We start from the raw sequence: 17784 nt of genomic DNA, 5'->3' as shown, positions 1-17784 counted from the left end.
ACAGACAGAGGTTGGACAGACTTGGATTGTTTTCTCTGGCGTCCTGGAGATTGAGGGGAGATCTGATAGAAGTATATAAAATTATGAGAGGCATTGATAGAATAGATAGTCCAAACCTTTTACCCAGGATAGAAATGTCAAATACTAGAGGGCATAGCTCTAAGGTGAAAGGGGCAAAGTTTAAAGAATATGCAAGGCAAATTTTTCTGCACAGAGAGTAGCGAGTGTCTGAGTGCACTGCCAGGGTGGTGGGGGAGACAGAAACAATACTAGCCTTTAAAAGACTTTAAGATGCATATGCAGGGAATGGAGGAATATGATTTATGCGCAGGCAGTTAATGGTTAATCTTAGCATCATGTCCGGCACAGACATTGCGGGCTGAAGAGCCTGTACCTGTGCTTGCTATTCTGTGATGCTTCTTTTCATTTCTTCCCACTTAAATTCTCTGCGCTTCCATATCGCCACCCTGTGCTTTCATTCTTCCTTGACGTCTCTATCATCCCAGATTTTACTATCTTTTTAGTTTAGAGATACAGCGCGGAAACAGGCCCTTCGGCCCTCCGAGTCCATACCGACCAGCGATCTCCGCACACTAACACTATCCAACACACACTGGAAACAATTTACATTTATACCAAGCAAATTAACCTACAAACCTGTACGCCTTTGGAGTATGGGAGGAAACCGAAATTCTCGGAGAAAAGCCGCGCGGTCACGTGGAGAATGTACAAACTCCGTACAGACAAGCAACTGTAGCCATGATATGACCCAGGTCTCTGGCACTGTAAGCGTTGTAAGGCAGCAACTTTACTGCTGTGCCACTGTGCCGCCCCTTGGGTAAGCCTCTCCTGGGATCCAAGCAGCCCATCAAGGTTTTGGTTATTATTTTCTTATGACCAGCAAACTCAATGTTCCCATTCTCTTGCTGACATTCTTAGTCAGGGGACCCATTGGGTGATGATTTATTTCCCACTGCATCCCCTCCATATTTCCATTGCGTTCATTTATCTCCATGCAGAGCTTGTGAACTTTATCAGCGGATAAATTGTCATGACTCCTGCACTTCTGCATTTAGAATGATCGGTTACTTGTAAATATGCTCTTGCCAAACGCTCAGTATTAACATTTACAATCTTAATTTCAAATTGTCCCATGACCATACTTCTCCCTTACTCAACCTCTGAGATTGTATCTCTGATCTCAGTTTTCTCCCAGTTACAGTTTTCTCCCAGTTCCCCAGTTACAGAGAGGTTTTGGTCACTGGAATTCCTTCCCGTCTTTTAACTTATTGGATTTAGTTCATTAAAAGCTACATAATTTGCCCTAATATCCCCTTCTTTTGTTTGACATTGTTCCTGTGGGTACAAATACATTCTATGTGGTCCAGTAAGTTTGAATCATAAAAAGTAAAATTCTTTTGACCAAAAAAGTGCTGATGAATTTCATTTATTTTCTACAATTTGAGCCTCCAGCTAGAGTCAGTTTCAAAACCATGGTCTTTTTTTTAATAAATCATACATTATGTAAAAATTTGCTTTAACCTGTAAAAAAAAAAGGAATATCACTTCAAAATGCTCTGTAGAATGTTTGGCCAGACTGATGATTTTAATCAAATATAATCACATTTCTTATTCATTGTTGTACCTCTAGAAGGAATCAAATAATAAAGCATGTCAAAATGTTTATATCATAGGAATGGAAGATGTTGGACTTATTTTACACATAATGTGAATGTTTATGGGAGTTTCTCATAATAAACATCTTTTCAGTTCTGTTACCTTTTGATTTTACTGCATTGATCAAATTTATGCTTTTTCGGCTGTGGTGATTAAAACATTTTGCTTGTTTACACAGTTCATTTATCATCTGGTGAAAAGATAACCTTCTTGGATACCCCTGGTCATGCTGCCTTTTCAGCCATGAGAGCCCGTGGTGCTAATGTGACAGACGTTGTGATCTTGGTTGTTGCTGCAGATGATGGAGTCATGAAACAAACTGTAGAATCAATTCAACATGCTAAAAAATCTAATGGTACATTTAAAAAGTTATAATTATTTATGTAAGATTTGTATGTTTCAGTGACTTGGCTATTTTTCATTTGTCATTTGTAAATCACTGACACCAATGTCTAATTGAGTTGGCATTTCTTTTAAGCTATTCCATTTACAACTGGGGTTCTTTCGTGTCCATTCAGTGGTCAGAAGAATCAAGTACTGAGTCATTGTTGTACTGTTAAACATAGATTCAGACAAAAAATGAAACTGAAGAATTCCAGGTGGATTAAAAAAATATCTCACGGCACTTTTGTGCAGAGCAAGGATGTTATCCCCAGTGACACAAGGAACTGTAGTTGCTGCAATCGTGTGAAGAACATGAAGTGCTGGAGTAACAGCAGATCAGGCAGCATCTCTGGAGGACATGGATAAGTGACGTCTTGGGTTGTGATCCTTTTTCGGATTCACAGAGGGGGAGCAATGAGAGAGGGTTATCCCTGGTGTCCTGGCCAGTATTTATATCTCGCTCAGCAAAGCAAATGGGGGTGTCTGGCCATAATCTCATTATTATATGCAAATTGGCAGCTATATTTTTGCCTTGCAATACAATAATGCTTCAAGAGTACTTTGTTGGCTGTAAGCATTTGGAATCATCGTGAAAGGGACATAAGAGGCATAATTTAAGTGTTGGTCCTTTTTCTCCTCTCACCTCCTGGATCATCAACCCAGCACTATTTAGCAAACCATTAATTTCCAGACCTCAACTCTGGAAGTGTTAACTCTGCAGCCTCTAGACTCATTGTCTCCCAAACCTGTAAAGCCATCTTTTACCTCCTTTCCATGATTGAGAAACAGGACTGCCCCTTTGGGGACAGCACCCGAGTGCTACTGAAACACTGATGGAATTATGATGGAATGGCTTGGAAACGGGGAAGTAATAAGATAAATCATCATGCAGAGTTTGGGATGATAAATAGCTGATTACCCTTTTTCTGGATCTGGCAATTGTAATACAAATATTCCTGCAGCATTTGCATCATTGCGGGGTGGTCTTTGGGAGCATGGAAAGAGCACAAACAGATCCAGAGTGGTGTTTTAAATATAATAAACGGGAACTTGTTGATAAAGAAAATTATGTCCTGAAAGTTATGTCTGAAGAAGGGTCCCGATCCAAAACGTCACCCATCCTTTTTCTCCAGAGATGCCTAACTTGCTGAGTTACTCCAGCACTTTGTGTCTATCTTCAGTATGTACCAGCATCTGTAGTTCCTTTCTATACAAGTTGCGTCCTATGATATTTTTAATGTAACTGAATGAAAAAGAAAAGTAATAATGAGTATAGTATATTTGTACATTTATGATTTTATTATTACCGAAAGTCTTTTCTTTCCCCATGACCCCCGACACCACAACCATAACATTGACTTCATCCTTTTTTAAAGCGTGGTATACAGTCCGGTGTGTGTGTGTGTGTTCAACTAAAATCTGTTGTATTAATCAATTTTCTGCAAACTAATAGTGACTATCTATTTTCAATCATTTTCCTGATTGAGGCAATTTTCTGCAGTTGACTAGTATTTTTTAAATGGTTCTATTTTTAGTCAACTTTTATAAGGAATAGACCATGGAAATTGTTCAAAAATTGCTGATGAGAACATTTTGTTCATGTCCTGTTACTGTGTGTTCAGTACAGAATATCTTACTGTGCTGTTAATTCATATTCTACGTTAATTGTTTTCATTCCAGTTCCAATAATACTGGCAATAAATAAGTGTGACAAACCAGAGGCAGATCCTGAAAATGTAAAGAAGGAATTGTTAGCCTATGATGTGATTTGTGAGGAATATGGTGGTGATGTTCAATCTATAAATATATCAGCCATTAAGGTAACTTTTAACAGCATATTTCAATTTCTCTGGCTGCATGTTATAACTTTACCATGCCTACTTTTTGAATACATTCATTCCATTTACTGGTGTTAAACAGTTAAAATAAACAAAGTGTCTGATAAATTCAGTGCACTCTCCATTGAATCTGCCTTTAAAGCTCCTGGTTGAATACAATTTATCCTCTTACCAGCATTACAGGCTCAGCAGCAATTCCCAAAAACTGAATAAACATCTCATTCCAGCCTCTTTTTTTTTTAACTACCATGTTACCACTTTTAAGTTAAGCCATATTTAGTTCAATGTTTAGTAGCCACGGGTTACATATTCCCAATTTTAGAAGAAAATTATTTATATGCGACTGATAATTTTGACTGATGATTGAGTAAATTCAACATGAACTTTATATACATGTTTAGAGATACAGATGGAAACAGGCTGTTTGGCCCACCGAGTCCATGCTGACCAATACTCACCTGTATGCTAGTTCTATGTTATCCCACTTTCCCATCGTATGCTCTTGGGGCAATTTACAGAAGGCAATTAACCTATAAACCTGCATGTCATTGGAATGTGGGAGGAAATCGGAAAACACACGGAAGGAAAAACACAGGCACAAGGAGAACCCATAGTCGGGATTGAACCCGAATCTCTGCCGCTGTGAGGCAGCAGCTCCACTGCTGTGCCACTGTGCCTGTCCTAAATATGCATTACCTTTGCAAGCTTAGTGACTATTGCGAGTGGGGAGTGATTGTCATTAAAAAGTGTTTGCCCTGCCCTTGTGGTTACTCCTGATGATTGCCTGTCTCCCTTTGAAGGGTAGAGTTGGGTTTTCTAGACTTATCTATGGTTTGGAAATATAACAAGGCTGAATGTTATTTTAATATACTGAATTATTTTTAGGGAGACAATTTGATGGCTTTAGCAGAGGCTACTGTTGCTCTGTCTGAAGTGCTGGAGTTGAAGGCAGATTGCACAGGACCTGTTGAGGCTATCATAATTGAATGTCGGAATGATAAAGGGAAAGGGTAAGTATTATTACTATTGAAATTTTGAATTTCATATGTAGGAATGGAATTTTAAGGAGATTCAGAAATGTTGGCTGCAATATAGTATTGATACATTGTAATACATTTAGTACATGAAAGATAGAGCCTTTGAACTATAGACATTATTAAAGTTAACCACTCCAATCACCTACTGAGTGAAAGAAATATTTGACAAAAATCCCCTCTAAATCTCCGACCCTGAATTTTTGATATATAGCGTGGAAATAGGCCCTTCAGCCCACCGAGTCCGTACCGACCAGCGATCACTAGCACTAGGGACAATTTATAGGTTATTTAACCGACAAACCTGCACGTCTTTGGAATGCGGGAGGAAACCAGAGAACCCGGAGAAAACCCATGTGGACACAGGGAGAACGTACAAACTCCCTACAGACCAGCACCTGCAATCAGAATCGAACCCAGGTCTCCGACACTGTAAGGCAGCAGCTCTGCCACTGTGCCCTTATGCTGAACCAATGCCGTGTAATTTTAGATATCTCGCCAATGGAGAAGAGTTTAAAAGTGATAAATACATCTAAGCTGTGGCTGGTAATTTAATTAACCAAGATAGACACAAAAAGCTGGAGTAATTCAGTGGGACAGGCAGCATCTCTGGAGAGAAGAAATGGGTGATGTTTCGGGTCTGAAGAAGGGTCTCGACCCGAAACGTTACCCATTCCTTCTCTCCAGAGATGTTGAGTTACTCCAGCTTTTTGTGTCTATCTTCGGTTTAAACCAGCATCTACAGTTCCTTCCTATATGTTTAATTAACATAGCTTAATTTGTGTGTTTGGTAGGCATTGGAATATTTAAACATCTACCTGGGACTTCCAGATCAGAAATAAGTGTTGGTAATAGTAACTGTCAATTGTAGAACAGAGCAAATTAAACCTGCTTAGATTTGATGCACAATCAGATGGAATGCACAAGTGCGACTGCTATAGGATATCTTGCAGCATTGTTTGAAAATTGGAGCAAAATGTGTTTTGTATAATAAAAAACGCTGGTTTAGATCACAATCTTGAAAATCCAAACTCACTGAAGTTTTTAATTGTCACTGGCACCTCTCGGTTAGAGAATATCAAAATTAGACAAGGCCTCTTACTTTGATCATAATCCTTGTTTAATATGGATTTATGTTATGAGGAATAGACAGTAGACAATAGGTGCAGGAGGAGACCATTTGGCCCTTCGAGCCAGCACTGCCATTCAATGTGATCATGTGATCAATGTGATCATGGCTGATCCCCAATCAGTACCCCGTTCCTGCCTTCTCCCCATATCCCCTGACTCCGCTATTTTTAAGAGCCCTATCTAGCTCTCTCTTGAAAGCATCCAGAGAACCTGCCTCCACTGCCCTATGAGGCAGAGAATTACACAGAATCACCACTCTCTGTGAGAAAAAGAATGAGAGAAGAACTAAACTGTCTTTTTCGTGGCAGTCCTCAGGTTGCCATGTTATGACTATTTGAGCAAAGGATTGAAGGATAACTGGCATCATGGAAATACATCTTCAACTTAACATCTTTAGATGAGAACGTGAAAGGATAATTGGCAAAATAATACTGGCAAGGAGAAAATATTGCTGGTAGCTAAACTTAGACCAGGTTATCAATGTTAAAATGTTCGATTCGAATTATGAATATCACTTAAGTGCAAATATTTGCACGTACGCTTGAGGGAATGCTACATTATTGGAAGAATATTGTTTTACACGAGGCATTAGACCGAGACCCAGTCCATGTAAAAGTATCCACCTCATTATTTTGAAGAAAGAGTGGATTTCTTGCTGGTTTTACAACTAACATTTATTCCTCACTAAATGGAACTGCAAGCAGATTGTATGGCTATTATATTATTATGCATGAAATGTTGAGATATGCAAATTATCTTCCAAGGTTCTTGGATTACAATGGTAACTATACATCAAAAAATGTTTAATTTGCTACAGAGCATTTTAGGGCATCTGGAAGACTCTAAATTGAAATTCAATTGAACTGGACTAATTATTTATTTGTTTAATAGACCAGTTACCACAGCTATTATCCAGCGTGGGACATTGAGGAAAGGTTGTGTCCTGGTTGCAGGAAAGAGCTGGGCTAAGGTCCGATTAATGTTTGATGAAAATAACAAGACAATGAATGCTGCTGGACCGAGTACTCCAGTTGAGATAGTGGGTTGGAAAGAACTTCCATCTGCAGGAGATGAAATACTTGAAGTGGAATCGGAGGTAAGAAATTTGAATGTTTTATTTCTTGGTTATGGTTACCAAAATGCACCCATGGTTACATTGAAAGCATGGATCTTCCTCAGCTCTTTGGTTCAATGTGCATCAACCACATGAGCCCTCACTTTTTACAAGAATGTTGACGAATGAGAATGCCAAAATGTGAGAGCTTGTGTGCAATTAATCAAATGATTATGAATATCGTCACAAAATTAGATGGCATAGCAGTAGAGTTGCTGCCTTACAGTGCTAGAGATCCAGGTGCGATCCTGACTAAGGGTGCTGTCTGTACGGAGTTCATATGTTCTCCCCGTAACCATCTGGGTTTTCCCCAGGTGCTCAAGTTTCCTCCCACACAGTCCAAAGAGGTACAGGTTTGTAGGTTAACTTGGCTTCAGTAAAAATTGTAAATTGTCACAAATGCGTGGGATAGTGCTAGTGTACGGTGATCCCTGGTCGGTGCGGACTCGATGGGCCTAAGGGCCTGTTTCTGCGCTGTATCTCTAAACTATACTAATCTTTAAAATTCCTTTGAATGGGTTAATCAAAGAGTCACTAGACTGGGTGCAATTATGGCAGGTTTATGATATGTCAAAAGAAAGAGAGGAACTCTCATCAAAAGTTACAAAATTCTTTGCAAGCTTGACAGGCTAGATGCAGGGAGCAGTCTTGTATTGTATTCAAATTTATTGTCATTGTCTCAATTTGAGACAACGAAATGAATTTCCCTTACAGGCAGTATCATAAAAAAAATCACCAAATTTTTTTTAATAAATAAATAAATAATAAAACATATTAAAAATAAAATTGAAATTGAATTTTTAAAAAAGCACAAACACAGAAAGTCCACGACACAACATAACATAAATGGCACCAAGGTGAGGATGGCACCATAGTCCAGCCAGCCTCCCCTCCGTGTTCATCCGTGGTCGGGGCCTTCCGAGCACCCTCAGTCGCCGCCCCGGGTGGCCCGATGTTCAGGCCCTCACGCCGGGCTGGTGGAACGCCGACGCCGAACTCCGACGGTGAGCATCCTCCTCCTCAGCGGCCCGGACCTCCTGATCAGCCGCCTCCCGCTGCCGGAGTCTGCAGCTCCTGAGTCTGCAGGCTGAGCCGGGCAGAGTCGCAGGACCCCGCGCTGTCCATCAGCGCCGCCCGCGTTGGGAGCTCCGCAAACCGCAGCTCCAGGATGTCGGTGCAGCAGGTCCAGCACTCCGGGCTCCAGACGGCGACCCCCGGTAAGGCATCGCCAGCCCCGCGATGTTTCAGCGCTGTCCCGCCGCTGCTGGAGCTCCGGTCGATCCCGGCAGGAAGGCCGCGCCAATCCAGGTAGGTAGGCCGCTGTGGGGGGAGGGGGGGGGGGGGGCGAGGACGCGACTCGAATAATAATCGCGTCCTCACCAGGAAGCGGCTGAAGGACGGTATCCCCCGCACCGTGCCCTCTTCCCCCACATAAAAACACCAAAAAAACACACAAAAACACACTTTTACATAACTAAATAAACAAAAAAACAAAAAGGTACCGGGCTGTAGGTGGAGGCTGCTGGCACCAGCGCCACCGGAAGTACAACACTTCTAGGACCATGGGTACAGCTTGAGAATAAGGGATTAGCATTTAGGACTGAGATGAGAACTTTCTTCACAATTAGTGTAATTCTCTACTACGGATAGTTATGGAAGCTTGAGTTATTATGTTCATTCAAAACAGATTGATAGATGTTCACGGGAGTTAATGGATATGGGGATAGTGCATGAAAATGCTATAAAGCTAGAAGATTAGATGGAGCCCAATGGCCTATTTCAGCTCTTATTTACATATATTAGCATTTCAAAAGTTGTTTGTGACCAGCAAGTCAAAATTAGAATCAGAACAATGAGGATCTTCCAATATGTGGACCCTCATAATACTATGACTCTTCAGAGTAGTTGTTAATATTTTATGTCACTTATTATGACGACTTAATAAGTTTGATCTGTTCTATTTGCCTGGGTTGGCTTCACAGCAAAGAGCCAGAGAAGTTCTAGATTGGAGAAGCTATGTTGAAGCGCAAGAAAAAATCAAGCAAGACTTTGAGGTGATTGAAACCAAACAGAAGGAACACCTTGAGGCATACAAGAAAGAACGGGAGAGCTATATTAGCTTGAACTGGAGACAGAGAAAATCTGCAATGTACAGGGCAAATAAACATCTAATGGCAAATAGGCCGAAAGAAAAGAGAGAAATGGACAACTTTACACTTCCAATAATAATCAAAGGTAAATGGAAATATGTCACATTATTATCCTGAAATGTCCTGCATATCTTGTACTTCAACCTCTATTGCAGTTCTTGTGTGGTGTCAACAATTTTGGTTTTGTAAGAAAGTGGTTAGTATTCTGTACATTTATAACATTTCAGTTTAAATATAAGATTCAGAGACCGCTGTTTATTTTAAAATCGTTTTGGATAATTTTCTAGCTATTTCATTGAAGACCTCCCTTGATTGTCACCTAATAACCTAGCTGAATGTCTATTTTATTTGAATAATTCTCAATATTGGTGGACAGTTCTGGTGCTGTTGTTTTTTGATCAACTGTGTCTGACAAACATCCCAATTTCTATTGCCTGGGAGAATGCCCAATGTATTGCTTCTTATCCTTATCTCTTTAATGCATCCCTATTGTGATTTCAGTGGAACTCAACAAATTGGCACTAGAGAATGTATCTGGTTCTTTCCGATCTTCAGCTTTTCTGGCTGAGCCAGAGATAGGCTGCACAAGTTCAAAAAGGGCAGCTCACTAGTACTCTTTCATTTATGGACAGATAGAGTGACATCCATATCCCACAAAAAAAAAAAACAATAGCAATAGTATGCTTCGCTGGTATTTTGTCTAATGTTTTCAGCTTTCCTGGTAGTGGACTCAAATATTAAATTGCAGGCTTTTCTGCTGAGCTGTTTCAAATTATCATTTCACTTGGGATCAGATGAAGCTAGTATCTAACCTATCTGTTAAGTTGATTATCCTCACGCTTGTTCTGGATGTTGAATACATGCCAATTTGGTAATGTAGACTGAAACAGTGATTTAAAATATTTTGTTTCCTGTAGGTGACGTTGATGGCTCAGTAGAAGCCATTCTAAACATCTTGGATAGTTATGATGTTAATGAGCAGTGTAACCTGCAAGTAATCCATTTTGGTGTTGGAGATATTAGTGAAAATGATATAGTCTCAGCCGAGACATTTTCAGGTAAGATTTTCATTTTAATCTTAATGAATTAATGTATTTGATTTTTAATCTTTCATTGGGTTATTTCAAAGTACCAGTATCTGAACCAGTTTTGCCTCATCCATTGAATCCATAAAATTAGTAACTCCTTATTCCAAGATGCTTGATGGAATTGAATAGGTTTCTCATACTTTTTGCATGCCACACTGGTGTGAAGCAGGACTGGATTTAATAAGATAGAAGAAATATAGGTTAAACAATTAAGGGAGGCCTTATAGATTCAGGTCTGGACCAATTGAGGATGAGGGCTTGTGGGGTCAGGTGGTCGTGCATCAAGTCTTGAAGTGTTTGTATCTTGGTGTAGGTGGGTTTGTTCAAGGGACAAACTGAAGAAGTTCTGGTAAGCGATTAAACAGAAGCCATCAAAGTTGGGTTCTCTGTACTGGATTGAAACCTGCTCGGGAAGGCCTCAATTAAACGGTGTTGTTGTAGAGATATAATTCGTTACTAGGTGACTCAAAAACACGTAATTGGTGGGAAGTGCAGGTTGAATTCTCATAATGTTTTAATTTAACACGGAATAGATCATAATCACATTCTTTACAAGAAAAATGGTCCAGGCACATTGACGTTCACATAAGGTAATGCAAATCTATAAACAAAAAAAAATTCAGTCATGTTCACTAAATGCAGTACACTAGATTGACAAGCTGTTAATGGATTGATGCTTCATCCGGAAAGACTGTTTCACCCTGGATGGTGAGAAAGGAAGAGTTGAAAGGACTGTTGCATCGCCTTGAGTTGCTAAAGATAGTGCCATAAGAAGTAGGTGCTTGATGAGAAATGTGGACCAGGAACTTGCAAGGGAATGATCCCTGCAAAATGATGAAAGGGGAGGAGAGTGGAACCTGTTTGAACGTGGTTGAAATGAAGAGGAATGATCTGTTGATTTACAGGAGGTGCTGCGTCGAAACGTTACCGTAGAAATGCGTGCAACACAGGTAAAACAGTTATAATGGGTGACTTCAATCTACATATAGATTGGGTGAATCAAATTGGCAGGGGTGCGGAGGAAGAGGATTTCTTGGAATGTATGCGGGATAGTTTTCTAAACCAACATGTAGAGGAACCAATGAGGGAGCAGACTATTCTAGACTGGGTATTGAGTAATGAGAAAGGGTTAGTCAGCAGTCTTGTTGTGCGTGCCCCCTTGGGCAAGAGTGACCATAATATGGTTGAGTTCTTCATTAGGATGGAGAGTGACATTGTTAATTCAGAAACAAGGGTTCTGAACTTTTTTTTTTTCACTTACAATTTAATTGATTTTTAAGAGATGTATACAAAACAGTGCAACACCATCACCATAAATAATACAAAGTAAGAAAAACAGCAATCAAAATTAAAAATAAGTAGATATGGGAGAAAAAAAAAGAAGTAAGTAAATAAAAAAATTGGAATAAGACCGTGTGGTTCACTTACCAAATTAAAAAAAGAAAAAACATTACATTGATTAGTTATCTGGAGAACTAATCAAGAGTTCAGAACTTAAAGAAGGGTATCTTTGAGGGTATGAGACGTGAATTGGCCAAATAGACTGGCAATTGATTCTTAAAGGTTTGACGGTGGATATGCAATGGAAGGCATTTAAAGATTGCATGGATTAACTACAACAATTGTTCATCCCAGTTTGGCAAAAGAATAAATCAGGGAAGGTAGTGCATCCGTGGATAACAAGGCAAATCAGGGATAGTATCAAAACAAAAGATGAAGCATCCAAATTAGCCAGAAAAAGCAGCCTACTAGAGGACTGGGAGAAATTCAGAGTTCAGCAGAGGAGGACAACGGGCTTACTTAGGAAAGGGAAAATAGATTATGAAAGAAAACTGGCAGGGAACATAAAAACTGACTGCAAAAGTTTTTATAGATATGTGAAGAGAAAAAGATTAGTTAAAACAAATGTAGGTCCCTTGCAGTCAGAAACAGGTGAATTGATCATGGGGAACAAGGACATGGCAGACCAATTGAATAACTACTTTGGTTCTGTCTTCACTAAGGAAGACATAAATAATCTTCCGGAAGTAGCAGGGGACCGGGGGTCAAATGAGATGGAGGAACTGAGTGAAATCCAGGTTAGCCGGGAAGTGGTGTTAGGTAAATTGAATGGATTAAAGGCCAATAAATCCCCAGGGCCAGATAGGCTGCATCCCAGAGTACTTAAGGAAGTAGCCCCAGAAATAGTGGAAGCATTAGTGATAATTTTTCAAAACTCATTAGATTCTGGAGCAGTTCCTGAGGATTGGAAGTTTGCTAATGTAACCCCACTTTTTAAAAAGGGAGGAAGAGAGAAAACCGGGAATTACAGACCAGTTAGTCTAACATCGGTAGTGGGGAAACTGCTAGTATTAAACATGGGATAGCAGCACATTTGGAAAGTGGTGAAATCATTGGACAAATTCAGCATGGATTTACGAAAGGTAAATCATGTCTGACGAATCTTATAGAATTTTTCGAGGATGTAATTAATAGAGTGGATAAGGGAGATCCAGTGGATGTGTTATATCTGGACTTTCAGAAGGCTTTCGACAAGGTCCCACATAAGAGATTCGTATGCAAACTTAAAGCATATGGTATTGGGGGTTCAGTATTGATGTGGATAGAGAACTGGCTGGCAGACAGGAAGCAAAGAATAGGAGTAAACGGGTCCTTTTCAGAATGGCAGACAGTGACTAGTGGGGTACCGCAAACCTCAGTGCTGGGACCCCAGCTATTTACAATATATATTAATGATTTGGACGAGGGAATTGAATGCAACATCTCCAAGTTTGCAGATGACACGAAGCTGGGGGCAGTGTTAGCTGTGAGGAGGATGCTAGGAGGCTGCAAGGTGACTTGGATAGGCTGGGTGAGTGGGAAAATGCATGGCAGATGTAGTATAATGTGGATAAATGTGAGGTTATGCACTTTGGTGGCAAGAACAGGAAAGTAAACTATTATCTGAATGGTGGCCGATTAGGAAAAGGGGAGATGCAACGAGACCTGGGGGTCATGGTACACCAGTCATTGAAAGTAGGCATGCAGGTGCAGCAGGCAGTGAAGAAAGCGAATGGTATGTTAGCATTCATAGCAAAAGGATTTGAGTATAGGAGCAGGGAGATTCTACTGCAGGTGAGACCACACCTGGGGTATTGTGTACAGTTTTGGTCTCCTAATCTGAGGAAAAACATTCTTGCCATAGAGGGAGTACAGAGAAGGTTCACCAGACTGATTCCTGGGATGGCAGGACTTTCGTATGAAGAAAGACTGGATAGACTCGGCTTGTACTCGCTAGAATTTAGATGATTGAGGGGGGATCTTATAGAAGCTTACAAAATTCTTCAGGGATTGGACAGGCTAGATGCAGGAAGATTGTTCCCGACGTTGTGGAAGTCCAGAACAAGGGGTCACAGTTTAAAGATAAGGGAAAAGTCTTTTAGGACCGAGATGAGAAAAACATTTTTCACACAGAGAGTGGTGAATCTGTGGAACTCTCTGCCACAGGAGGTAGTTGAGGCCAGTTCATTGGCTATATTTAAGAGGGAGTTAGATGTGGCCCTTGTGGCTAAAGAGATCAGGGGGTATGGAGAGAAGGCAGGTACAGGATACTGAGTTGGATGATCAGCCATGATCATATTGAATGGCGGTGCAGGCTCGAAGAGCCGAATGGCCTACTCGTGCAATTATTTTCTATGTGTCTATGTCACTGGCCTCCCCCAACTATGGTCATAAATATTTTTTTCCCCCAAAATCATCCCGCGGGCCGGATGCAGAAATTTCCCGAAATTATTTCATTTCTCTAAAATTACCCGAAGACAACCAGAATTTCCTGAATATCGGGTAATTTCCTTCAAAGTGGAAACACTGATCAAGTCTCCTCTCGAGCTTTGCTCCAGAGAAAACATTCCACGTTTGTTCCTTGTTCTGTCCTGGAGGAGAGGTGTTGAGAGAAGGGAGAAATGGATAAGATATGTTCAAGGACTATTAATAAAGATAGAGTGGAAGCTACGGTTCAAAAGATTGTATAATTAACCATGCATAGTTTGGCGAGAAAATTAATGCCATTCTGTTATTGAATTTGTAGGTTTGGTATATGGCTTTAATGTTAATGCTAACAAAGTGATACAACAAATGGCCACCAAGAAAGGAATAAAAATCAAATTGTATAATGTTATCTATCAGCTCATTGATGACCTTAAGGATGAGCTGATTGCCAAATTACCACCAGTTCTTGAGGAAAACACAATAGGTATGTTTTATATCTTGTATTTGAATATTGCTAGATACAGTTTCTATTATATTATATATATAATAGAAATATATATATATGATTGTAACTTAATATATCTTTCTTGGTTGCATTTCTCAGCTGGATTTACCTAATATATTTTGGTTTCAGGAGAGGCATCGGTGTTGGCAATTTTCCATGTGACAGTAGGAAAAAAGGAGGTTCCTGTAGCGGGATGTAGAGTTCACAAGGGTCAGTTGCAGCGGAAGATGAAGTTTATGCTCATCCGCGATGGGCATATTTTGTGGAGAGGTATGTTTTTTCTATTATACAATTCTGTTTATTGTGCATGCTTTGTCATTTTGTAATACTATTGCATGACAAATTACTGGCATAGAACAAATTTCCAAGAGTGGTTTAGCATCGAGCATTTAAATGACTTGCAAAATATCCATTTGTGTGATACCTGTAAATTGTGTCGTATGTCCATTCTCCTTTACAATAGCCTTTTCCAAATTATTTCTCATGGCAAAGAGCAAATTGCCTGTCAGTTGTGTTGGCCTACAAAGGTTATTGCTGCAGTGGTGGGAGATCAATAGGTTAAACAAAATAATCTAATAAATCAGCAAAAGTGTGCACTTTAAAATGCTTGTGCAGGGTAAGTGTTTGTAACCAGTAGAGTAAAGTCAAGTTAAACAAACAAAATTTCCTACCCTATTCAGGTTTCCTTACTTCGCTTAAACATCTGAAGGATGATGTCCCAGTCGTGAAGACGGGCATGGAATGTGGCCTCAGCTTGGATAATGATATTGATATAAAACTTGGTGATGAAATTATTTGTTATGAAGAAAAGGAAGTTCAACAAAGTATCTCTTGGGATCCAGGATTTTAAAACGAAATGCAAGCAGCCTATTAATTATTGAATATAATTAAATTGAACTATCATTATAAATTCTGTCCAGTAAAATGGATAAAACAGGCAAGATATGTTTTTGTTGTACTTGAACTACTGTTTGGAATGAAGACTGCTAAAAACTGTTGTAGTATGTTTCATCACTTCTCATGGAAGTGTCACTTAAGTGTCATAAGGTAAGGAGCTAATTTATTGGGCAGAAATAAATATACAGTAATGGAGCAATGCAGAAGATCTTTTAAACATAGCAATATCTCCAAAATAAGTCTGAAAAAGAATATAGCAAAATTGGCCAATGACCCAGAAGGTTTCAAGCCACAGTTTAAAATAATGTAAGTATTGTGTATTTTTTAATTGTATGTTTTATTTCTTTGAGGAAAAGGATGCTATTTATCAGTTAAAAATGGTAAATGTAGACTAAACGTTTTGCATGTTGGTAATGTATTTGATAATGTTCATAGTATATTGCATATTATCATTATTTATGATTGGAACTTTGCTCTTGTTTTCAGCAGTTTTTAAGTAGATTTGACTCGTGATAAGCCATTATCAAAGACTTGTGAGTTAAGCTGCAGGTTGGTCTCCATTAGTTATTGAATGCAAGGAATCCATTCTCAACATTTTAACCAAGGGGATCAGATGATTTTGACCACGGAAAGGCTTTGATTATAACACCAAACAGGAAGAGAGATTACTTGCATGTTCTCCTTGACTATTGTTCCACAGGTCCCCTAATTTGAAAGTGAAAAAGGGAAAATAGATTAAAATTAATCTTCCTCTGAGTTCCAAAAAAATTTAAATTTCCAATTTTTTTTGTATATTTAGTGACTTTATGAACATACTGTTAAATACCTCTTAGGAAATTATTACTGTACAAATTATATTTTTATTTTATGTTTTGATTTTGATTCTAAAAATCAGTGGCGAGTTAATGTGAAACCTTGGGTGTGGTGGCATTTGCACAATATGGATGGATTGTGGAAAACTAAGTTCTGCTCATATTGAAATGATGTCTTTAAATAACAAAGGGAATATTTGAATCATGTTTTAATTGTGCTAATATATTCCTTTATGACCTTAGCACTGTGCTGTATTTACTTTCTCACTTTGGCCAAGGATTTTCCAGCCACATCAACTTCTTCGCCCAAGTTGGTTCGAATCCCGCTTGGAGTGCATACTGTCGTTGTGTCCTTGGGGCAAGACACTTCACCCACCTTTGCCTGTGTGTAAATGTAATGTAATTATGTGAAGCACTTTGGGGTCAATGCAAGTTGACTAAAAATGTGCTATATAAATAAGATTATTATTATTATTATTATAATAAGTGTTTTTGCGCAGCAGACCCAGCAAGATCAGTTCTGAGGTTGACCTCTTGCTTTTGGTTCTTTGGCTCTCTGCACGTTTTTTAGAATTTCTCATCCAGCCTGGATCCCTTCCTCTTACTCTCCTTGGAGACATTGCTGGTATTATGCTAACATTTAATTTCTTCATTTGACTTCTTGGTTTAATCTGTCTGCCTCTGAAATTGCAACACTTTGTTCATCCTAATCAACCTCAACATTGCCATTGAACTTTTTTTGGCAAACTGACCTACCTTGCAGAAGTAAAATACCAGTTCCCTGCTACTTACAGAGACAGAGACAGTGCATTTCGTTGTCTCTGTACTGTACACTGACAATGACAATTAAAAATTGAATCTGAATCTGAATCTACTTCCTCCCTCTCACCAGACAATAAGCTAACCTTATCCAATATCAGGTCAGTTTCCCAGATGGTCTTTGACTTCCAATTTGTCTAGATATTTTTGTGCCCACAGCTTCCAGTCTCTTTGGCCCCCAAACACAGTCACAGCTTCTGCCTCCGCCTTAAAATGCATTGGACTAATCCAGTTGACTTCCCTTTTCAGACTGTTTCATTCCACTGCATTTATTTCCCTTATCTTGACATTTTGTAAGACATCTCTAACCTTATTCAATCTGTTCCCATCTGCATTGATTACACTTTTGATGCCTTTTTCTAGTTTAAGAGTTCCCAGTTTCACCATATACATTCAATCTGTCAGAATCTCCAAGAGGACAGTCTCATGAATAGAGCCTCAACTAATTGTCTTCTATGGCAGCTCTCCCCCACCAAGGAAAACATATGTTCCTGTTGAAAACCTTGCATTTGACTTCATCTGTTTCCAAATGAAATGTGGCCCAATACAAACTCATGTGGGACCAAGTATGGACTGAAATAGGATCAA

The 17784-nt window shown here is 39.4% G+C and overlaps 1 protein-coding gene across 2 annotated transcripts in view; it reads left to right on the top strand.

Moving 5' to 3' along the window:
• mtif2 (mitochondrial translational initiation factor 2) overlaps positions 1-17180 on the top strand; it is a 33510-nt gene extending 16330 nt beyond the window's left edge. Inside the window, exons 6-14 of one of the 2 annotated variants that reach the window (XM_055639850.1) lie at positions 1856-2032; positions 3742-3881; positions 4785-4909; positions 6956-7160; positions 9161-9413; positions 10246-10386; positions 14483-14647; positions 14798-14938; positions 15349-17180. In XM_055639850.1, coding sequence (XP_055495825.1) covers positions 1856-2032; positions 3742-3881; positions 4785-4909; positions 6956-7160; positions 9161-9413; positions 10246-10386; positions 14483-14647; positions 14798-14938; positions 15349-15518 — 1517 coding nt within the window. In that variant the 3' untranslated portion in view covers positions 15519-17180. The remainder of the gene's footprint in view (positions 1-1855; positions 2033-3741; positions 3882-4784; positions 4910-6955; positions 7161-9160; positions 9414-10245; positions 10387-14482; positions 14648-14797; positions 14939-15348) is intronic. The other variant, XM_055639849.1, reaches the window with a different exon arrangement.
• Positions 17181-17784: the final 604 nt, after the last annotated feature.

This window comes from Leucoraja erinacea, chromosome 8, assembly GCF_028641065.1.
Source record: "Leucoraja erinacea ecotype New England chromosome 8, Leri_hhj_1, whole genome shotgun sequence".
Taxonomy (NCBI): domain Eukaryota; kingdom Metazoa; phylum Chordata; class Chondrichthyes; order Rajiformes; family Rajidae; genus Leucoraja; species Leucoraja erinaceus.
Note: the sequence above shows the minus strand (reverse complement) of the source record. Positions and strands in the feature narration are given on the sequence as shown.